This window comes from Haematobia irritans, unplaced genomic scaffold, assembly GCF_050003625.1.
Source record: "Haematobia irritans isolate KBUSLIRL unplaced genomic scaffold, ASM5000362v1 scaffold_70, whole genome shotgun sequence".
NCBI lineage: Eukaryota > Metazoa > Arthropoda > Insecta > Diptera > Muscidae > Haematobia > Haematobia irritans.
In genome coordinates, this window is record NW_027445831.1 from 2,609 (window position 1) to 12,645 (window position 10,037).

The 10,037-nt window shown below is 39.7% G+C and overlaps 1 protein-coding gene across 1 annotated transcript; it reads left to right on the forward strand.

Moving 5' to 3' along the window:
- Nucleotides 1-219: 219 nt before the first annotated feature.
- On the forward strand, nt 220-9,639 carry LOC142242814 (uncharacterized). The gene is made up of 2 exons (XM_075314344.1): nt 220-314; nt 6,792-9,639. Exons 1-2 carry the CDS (start codon nt 220-222, stop codon nt 9,637-9,639), a joined length of 2,943 nt encoding a protein of 980 aa, XP_075170459.1.
- Nucleotides 9,640-10,037: the final 398 nt, after the last annotated feature.

A 10,037-nucleotide genomic window follows, 5' to 3' on the forward strand; every position in this document is an offset into this window, starting at 1 on the left:
CGAACTCATAACGATATTCAACAGCGGAGACTAAACCGTGCTGACATAATCATAAACGGTTTGCCAGACGGTCTCCCAGACTTGCGAAAGACAGTAGTAAAAGTTGCTTCACTTTGTAAAATCGATCTCAATCCATCAGACATACAACATTGCTGTTATATGGCACAAGGCAAGTCCGTTTTAGTGAAATTTAATTCTGTATTTACTCGAGATTGCATAATGGCAAATTATTATAATGGTGATAAGCTGTTGCTTCGTGACATTGATGGTGGGGATATTGCCAGCAGGGTCTATCTTAACGACCATCTGCATCAGTCAGCTTCCAAACTTTTATACTTATGCCGAAAATTAAAGAGGCAAAGGAAAATTTTATCTTAAAAATTATAGAATGGTGACAACCCTACGGTTATAGTAAATTTACCTAATCACACGACGCAATCGATGGATATGCAGCAATGCACAGACCTGCTTCGTATTGTTACGAATTTGATAATTATAGACATAAGTTTATTTAAATTAGTTTCCGTTAATTTAAAATTTCAAATTGTAACGATAAAATTTCGCTATCACTTGTTGGAATCATCTATTCATTTTCTAGTATTTTCCTGAATTTCTTTTATGTTCTTTTGTTTGCTTACCGAAATGTTAGTTCTTACTCTCTCATAGAATAGCAACCCCTTTGCTTTGTTATTCTGCATTCTCATTTCATCTCATTGTCTATTGTCATTGTTGTTGTAGTAATGCGAGCATATATCTATGTGAGTGTGTATGTGTTTGGCAGCCACCAGACGAATAACTTAATGATCGTAGATCCTTCTAGCATTGTCTAAGAATGTTCTGGCGTTGCCAGAATATTGTAGTGCTACCAGAATGTTCTCGTATTGCCACACCGTCATATATAAAAGCGCTCGCATGCTGCTAACGAGTCAGTCTTAATTAAAGCGTCAAACGAATAACTTCAGTGTGAACGAATTGTAAAGTGTGAAGTCATAGTAAATAAATTGTAGATTGACGTTATTTAAAAGAACTGTGTTTTAATTGTCGGGTAATTAAAAACGCCTAAATATAAAAACGTAACAATTGGTGTCGGAAGTGAAATAACGGGAAAAAAATTTACAATGAAGTTTAATGAGCTTCGTGTGGAAGACTTAAAAAAGGAATTGAGCAAACTGGAGCTGCTGACAACAGGCAATAAGGCCCAGCTTCAAAAGCGTCTACTGGAAGAGTTTGAACGGCGTAATATGGACATTGCGACGCATGAGTTTGATTATAAGGAAGACATTGATGAATCAATACTCGTCAATACAAGCAGTGTAGAAACTCCATCTGTGGCTTCGAGTGTTGTGGATTACACATCAATGCTCAATGTTTTGAGCAAAATGATGGAAGCAAATTCTAGAAAAATGGAAGAAAAATTCGACGAAAATTCTAGAAACATCATGGATGAGAATTCTAGAAAATTGGAAGAAAAATTCGACGAAAATTCAAAAAAGATGGACGAAAATTCTAGAATTCTCAATGAAAAACTACAACAAATTTCTGAAGGCATGGAAAAACGTGTGGACCATATAGAAAATCAAATTGTGGAATTGGATAAGAAAGTTCTTTCTGTGGATGAGAAAATTATGGTTCATGATGAGAAGTTTCTGCACATCGAGAAAAAAATGTCAGAGCTGGAAATTAAAGGTGGTCCAGTGCGCGTCATCGAGGGCTCAAAAATCAAAACTCCTGTTTTCGATGGCTCAACGTCATTTGATGTCTTCAAATTCCAATTCGAAATGGTTGCTTGTAGAAATTTGTGGAATGACGATGATAAAGCAATTGAACTTCTATTGGCATTAAAGGGCAATGCTGCTGATGTGATACAAAGCATTCCCGCTGCTTCTAGAAATAACTATAATGAAGTAATAGCGGCACTCCAACGCAAGTATGGCGGAGAGCATAAGCAGGACATCTTCAGAATGGAATTGAGAGGAAGAATCCAGAAATCGAACGAAACCCTACAAGATTTCGCAACAGAAGTTGAGCGGCTAGTGCTTTTGACATACCCAGGTGAGAGTCATCCTCTTGTGGACCGCATCAAGATTGAGACCTTCGTCAATGGAATTCGAGACCCAGATATAAAATGTGCAACATATGCTTCACAAAAGGCTACATTCGCTGAAACAGTAACATTCGCACTTGCACAGGAGACTGCAAGATTGCTAGCGCGGCCTCAAATTCACAAGGTACGTAAAGTAGAGACAGAGTGTGACGAACCAAAGTCCGTTATTGAGTCGATGAAAGAGGCCATGAAGCAGGCAATGCAAGAAATGAAGCAAGAGGCAAATAAATCTCGGATCAAATGCTATAACTGTGATAAGCCGGGACATCTAGATCGAGAATGCAAAGCACGACGCAAACGGTCAAGGTCCACATCACCATCTCCATTAAACATTAGCCATAAGAAGGTGACCCCACAGTCAAGTGAGTCACCTTTAAACTAAATCGAGCAAGTTCAGCGGGGCAAGAGCTGGCTCCCACAGACGATGGCCCCACCATCTCCATAGCAATAGTTCAACAGAAAAATAACAATTTAACTATTGCGGGTGTTATTAATGGCGACAAGCGTACTTTGACGTTGGATACTGGTGCATCAAAGTCTATCATTAGATCTGATTTAGTAAAAGGAAAAGTTACACCACTGATTGGAGTCAAGCTACGCACGGCTACAGGGGAACCCGCAACCGTATATGGAAAGGTCGCCGTAAAATTAACTATTGCTAACAAATCCGTTACTTATGATTTCGTTGTGGCCGATATAGTAGACGAAGTTATAATTGGAGCGGATTTCATGATTGCTTTTGGCCTCAATCTGGATATGAAGCGTCGTGTAATGACATGGTGCGATGCCGAAATAACGGTAAACGTGGGATACGACGAGACGACGTTTGACAACGAGCCAGTCAGAGTCTATACCACCGAATGCCGAAGCAATTATATGGGTTTCTATGAATAGAGATTGTGAAGTCGGCCAATTGTGGGTTGTTGAACCAGCAGAAAACAAAAGCAACAACATCTTGATAGCAAATGCCCTGGTAACAACGAACGAAGAGAGACTAATACCAGTTCGTGTCTTGAACTTGTCTGACAATCATGAGCAAATTGTAAAATTTTCTGATATTGGAAAATGTACACCAGCCGAGGCAATAGTCAATTTGGAAGGCAACTCATCAAAGACACATGGAGCAGTGAGAAAACACCTAGAAGGGTATTTCGAGGCTTGGACACGTCATCTATCGCCGTCAGAGAGAAATAAGGCCAAGCAATTGTTGTGGAAAAACGCCTCTGCTTTTGCTTCTGAAAAGGGAAATCAAGGAAGAACATCTGTAGTGAAACATGAAATTAAAACCGCAGAAGAAAGGCCCATAAAACAGGCACCACGAAGTGTTCCCCTGGCAAAAAGAGGCGAAGTTCAAAAGCTCATAAAGGAAATGGCGGAGAGTGGAGTGATCGAGCCATCATCAAGTCCTTGGTGTTCCCCAGTTGTGCTGGTCAAAAAGAAAGATGGAAGTACCCGATTCTGCGTGGACTACAGAAAACTGAATGATGTCACCAAAAAGGACAGTTATCCGCTTCCACGCATTAATGACACGTTGGACACACTAGCCGGAACAACATGGTTTTCTACGCTTGATTTGCAGAGTGGATATTGGCAAGTAGAGATCGCCGAGAAAGACAAGGAAAAGACGGCTTTTGGCGTTAATGGCGGTCTCTGGCAATTCAATGTAATGCCGTTCGGGCTCTGCAACGCTCCGGCTACCTTCGAAAGATTGATGGAACGGGTACTGAAGGGGTTGCACTGGAAGTCGTGCTTGATATACTTGGACGACATCATAGTGATGGGCAAAACATTTGACGAGCACCTTAAGAACTTGAAAGACGTTATCCAGCAATTGTCAGCCGCTGGTCTACGCCTTAACGCAAAGAAATGCTCCCTTTTCCAGCGGGAAGTTAAATACCTGGGTCATCATGTGACTGCAGAGGGCATATCCACCGATGAAGACCAAATCCAAGCTGTCAGAGATTGGCCACGACCCCGAAATCTCCACGAATTAAGAAGTTTCCTTGGGTTATGTACATATTACCGACGATTCGTCCCAAACTTCGCCAGCATCGCCGCAAGTCTCCATAAATTGACGCAAAAAGGTCAGAAGTTCCAGTGGAGCGACGAACAGGAGGATTCATTCCAACATTTAAAAGAACTTTTATGTTCAGCTCCTGTTCTAGCGTATCCTATTCCGGGCGAAAAATTTGTTTTGGATACAGATGCTAGCGCGCATGGTATTGGAGGTGTGCTATCCCAACAGATAGACGGCAAGGAGAAGGTCATCGGATATTTCAGCCGAACGTTGTCCAAGCCCGAAAAGAACTACTGTGTAACGCGACGAGAGCTGCTAGCCGTCATAGAGGGTGTAAAACATTATCATAAATATTTGTATGGACAACACTTCTTGCTCAGGACTGATCACTCAGCTCTACGATGGTTGCTCCAATTCAAGAATCCGGAAGCTCAACTGGCACGTTGGATCGAGAGGCTCCAAAGATTTCAGTATCGAGCACAGAAAAGGTGGAAAACACGGTAACGCTGACGCTTTGTCACGTCGACCTTGCAGTATAGAATGCAAGCACTGCTCGAAAGCTGAACATAAGGAGGAGATTGTTGATATTCGGCTGTTACACATCGAATCTGGAGTGGACTGGCCAACAGAACAGCGTAAAGATCCCATTTTGAACAAAATTATTTCGGCAAAGGAAGAGAACAAGAAGCCCAGTAAGAAAGACATAGCAGCCGAAAGTCCACTTATGAAATCATACTGGGTTCAATGGGATAGTTTAGTTCTAGTCAATGGATCCCTGCAACGTAAATGGGAAAGCGAAGATGGCAAGAGCAGCCGAAATTTGATCATCGTTCCAGATTCCAAAATAAGAGACGTTTTGGCGGAGTTCCATAATGGTCCCAGTGGAGGTCATCTGGGAATAACCAAAACCGCCGAGAAAGTGAAGCAACGATTCTACTGGGTTGGATGCCAGAAATCAATTGCTGAATGGGTAGCCAATTGCGAGAAGTGCATGAAGGCGAAAGGTCCAACAAGGAAAAGTCGAGGTCCTATGCAAGAATATAGACCAGGAGCCCCGTTTGAAAGAATAGCAATGGACGTGGCAGGCCCTTTCCCAGTAAGTGATTCTGGAAATCGTTATGTCCTTGTGGTCATGGATTACTTCAGCAAATGGCCGGAGGTGTATGCAATTCCAAACCAAGAGGCAAAAACGATTGTGGATGTGGTCAACAAAAACTGGATATGTCGCTACGGTGTGCCGTCCGAGATTCACTCAGACCAGGGAAGAAATTTTGAATCGGCCATATTCAAAGAGATGTGTGAATCCCTTGGTATCAAAAAAACGAGGACTACGCCATTAGATCCACAATCCGATGGCATGGTAGAAAGGTTTAATCGCACCCTAGAGGAACATCTTCGAAAAGTGGTGCACAACGGCCAGAGGGACTGGGACGAGCATATACCAAAGTTTTTGCTGTCGTATAGATCTGCCATTCATGATTCCACCTCTCGAACACCGGCCAATGTTCTATTCGGAACTGAGTTGAAGTTGCCTGGAGATCTGATATTCGGCGCTAAACCTAATGAGCTCGCCATGGAAGAAAGCAGAAACGACATCCCAAACACTTTCGGTGAAGTTCACGAAGCAGTGCGCAACAAAATAAAAATGGTCAGCAACAGAATGAAGGCGAGATACGATCGTGCTGTAAATACTGAGGGCTTCCAAGAAGAAGAATTGGTTCTGCTATTTAACCCGCAACGAAAGAAAGGATTGTGTCCTAAACTGCAAACACAGTGGGAAGGCCCATACAAATTCATCAAGAAGATTAATGATGTTGTATACCGGATTCAGAAGGACGACAGCCCTAGATCAAAGATGAAAGTTGTACATCTGGAACGATTGGCTCCTTACGGAACAGGTTCTGTGCCTGTTCGGGGCGGGAGGCAGTGTTACGAATTTGATAATTATAGACATAAGTTTATTTAAATTAGTTTCCGTTAATTTAAAATTTCAAATTGTAACGATAAAATTTCGCTATCACTTGTTGGAATCATCTATTCATTTTCTAGTATTTTCCTGAATTTCTTTTATGTTCTTTTGTTTGCTTACCGAAATGTTAGTTCTTACTCTCTCATAGAATAGCAACCCCTTTGCTTTGTTATTCTGCATTCTCATTTCATCTCATTGTCTATTGTCATTGTTGTTGTAGTAATGCGAGCATATATCTATGTGAGTGTGTATGTGTTTGGCAGCCACCAGACGAATAACTTAATGATCGTAGATCCTTCTAGCATTGTCTAAGAATGTTCTGGCGTTGCCAGAATATTGTAGTGCTACCAGAATGTTCTCGTATTGCCACACCGTCATATATAAAAGCGCTCGCATGCTGCTAACGAGTCAGTCTTAATTAAAGCGTCAAACGAATAACTTCAGTGTGAACGAATTGTAAAGTGTGAAGTCATAGTAAATAAATTGTAGATTGACATTATTTAAAAGAACTGTGTTTTAATTGTCAGGTAATTAAAAACGCCTAAATATAAAAACGTAACAGTATGATAGCACAAAGCAATAGCCGCCAAAGAAACACCATTTTGAGTAGTACTGCTACTTTTACTTAATTATATTACAGATAGTCAAACGATTCTATGCTAACTGTTTATATTTTTTTTCTATTTTAATTATTTTCCTAGAGATAGTAATATCATTTTCTCTCATTTTATGGATCTCAATAATATATCTAGTATTGCACATGACAGCTCATTCCTACGATCCCATTTAACTACATTTCAAGATAATTTAAATATTGGTCATTTTAATGCACAAAGCTTTAACATTCATCCATCATCATCCAAGCTGGCTGAAATAAAAAATATTATAGAAGGAAGTCTTTTGAGTATAGTAGGTGTCAGTGCAACATGGCTTAAGCCTCACAATGTTAACGTAGACATATCAGGATATACCGTTTACAGGAATGATCGGCCTGTTCGAAGGGGAGGGGGTGTGGCTTTGTTTGTGTCCGGCGAGTTGAATTCAAAAGTGGTGCATATTGTCCAGAACTATGATGTTGCTGAATGTTTATTTGTGGAGGTAACTATTGCACGCGATAAAATGTTAATCGGGGTTGCCTACTTGTCCCATGGGGACTTTGAATCATTCGAGGCAGAAGTTTTGGAGTTACTTGTACGTTATTCCCATGTCATAATAATGGGTGACTTCAATAATAATTTATTTGATTTGGCAAAGTCATATAATGTTAGGAGGGCATGCACCAGATTGGGACTGACGGTAATGCACAAGAACATACCACCTACACACGTTGATGTTTTTCATCACTCTTCTTCACTATTGGATTATTTTTTAGTATCTTCGCCGTCTCGCTTGCGTCTCAACAATCAATTTTTTTGTCCCGATATATCGAGACATGCATTCATATTCATGTCCTATGACTTTACAGTACCACAACTCAATAGTTATTGCGAATATTATGATTATGAGAATTACGACGAGAATGTATTACATTCTCATATTATGTCAACTGACTTTTCCCCTATTCTTTTGACATCTGATGTTGACATCCAATTGAATATTTTAATGCAGGGCATAAATTTTATTCATTCTGCTTTTCCTAAAAGGAGAAGAGATTTATTTGTGAGGAGTCGAGATAATTGGCTTAAATCCCCTAGTGTACGCTACAGTCAATCATTGTCTGACCTGGCCTATAGGGCCTTTTTGGCAAACCGTGACCAGGAGAACTGGAGGGCTTATTGTAGGGCAAGAAATAGGGCTAAGTCCTCAAAAAGGAGGGAGAAGAAGAAGTGCCACACTGAAATGTTTAGCCGTTGTGAGGGTCCGAAAACGCTTTGGGGGATAATACGGGAAAACGGGTTGATTGGTGAGGATAAGCGCGATTGTGATACGGTCGATGTTGATGAACTGAATTCTACATTTTTGCAGAAACAGCTTAATACGGTAGGAGAAACTGATCACATTTTTGGTAGTGCTGAAAGTGAAGGAGGATTTTCCTTTAGTTGCATCTCACATGACGAGTTGATTACTGCCTTTTCTTCTATCAAGTCGAATGCCCCTGGCAATCATGGTCTTCCTTTAAAATTTTTTAAAATAATTTTTCCACATATCTGTGGTATGCTGCTTCATTTGGTTAATACCATTATAATGACTTCGACTTTTCCAGCTGGTTGGAAAACAGCCAAAATTAACCCTATAAGAAAGAAATCAGATAATGTACGCTCGGACAGTTACAGACCCATATCGCTTTTACCAATTTTGTCGAAGATTACGGAATATGTCTTGAAGGTACAGCTCAATGCACATTTAGAACAGCGGAATTTACTCAGCGATTATCAGTGTGGCTTCCGCTGTCGCAGAAGCACATCAATGGGGCTACTAGGGTTGACTGAAGCCATTAGGCTAAATATTTCGAGTAGTCAAGTGTCTTCACTGTTGTCTTTGGATTTGGAAAAGGCATTTGATAAAGTAGATCACTGTCTGCTGATTCACAAATTGCATTCTATATATGGTTTTAGCACTGTGGCATGTAAATTATTATTGTCCTACTTGACTGGAAGGAGTCAATTTGTTCAATTAAATGACAAATGTTCACAAATTTTGTCCGTCCGAAGTGGTGTACCCCAAGGATCTGTCCTAGGACCACTTTTGTTTATACTGTTTATAGATGATTTATTCAATGAAATAGATGATTTTTGTTTGCCTTTTTCTTACGCGGATGATATCCAACTGCTTTTCACAGGAGAAGTGCAACATATTGATGTCCTTCAGGCTAAAATGGACTTTGTCATGAAATCCCTATTCGATTGGATGAATTCTAATCATTTTTCTATAAACGCTACAAAAACGAAAGCCCTATTTTTTCCTGCGAACTCCTGCCGGGACCTTCATTTGAATTATAATGGTGTACTCATTGAGTCCGTCCGTAGTATTAAGTGTCTTGGGGTCACTGTTGATGACAAGCTTTGTTTTGAGCATCATATTGATAACATAGTTAGGCTAATCAACATGAAATTGCGTCAATTGTATAACTCGGATTTAATGTTACCTTACTCGGTGAGGGAGAAGTTGATACATGCATTAGTTATGCCCCACTTACTCTATTGTATTGAGGTTTATAGCGGTACAACGGGGGAGAACTTGAGAAAGGTGAAATTAGCAGTGAATAGAGTAGTACGTTATCTATATTCGCTTGGACGGTTCGATCATGTCTCGGACTATGTTCGACGCTTCTTAGGATGTTCCTTCTCAGACTTTGTTGATTTAAGATCGCTGTTGTTATTTTACAAGATTTTTAAGACACAAACTCCTCTTTTTCTTGTCAACTTGTTTGCTTTTGGACGCTCTCGTCGCAATCAATTGATTATTCCAACTGCCAGTCAATACATGAATAAATCATTTCATGTGAGAATTGGTAGACTGTATAATAGTCTGCCGAATACGTTGAAGCATTTTGATCTATCCTACAACACCTACCGAAAGAAACTTCTTCAATATTTTACATCAGCTTGATGATTAAAGATAAAGATAATTGACTTAAAGATAATGCAAACATTTTTTAATGAGTAGTCTCCTGACTCGCGCATAAAACATATATTTTAATCTGTTTCTTAAAGAATAAATTGACACAATCAATGCTTTAAAATAATTCCATTCAAGTATTGACAAAATTTGATAAAAATATATGCGTAGTCATATATATTTGTGGCTTAAATCTACTTTAGTACAAGTGATATTATTGGTCCAATTTTTGACTTTTCGATTCTAAACAAAAAATGTAATATATACCACATTTTTCGGAAAGACCTATTTTCGGAGTTACGGGACCCTAAAATTTCAATAATCATATATATTTGATTTAGTATCCATCGCACATAATCATCCTAAACGTAATATTTTTAGAATAACAT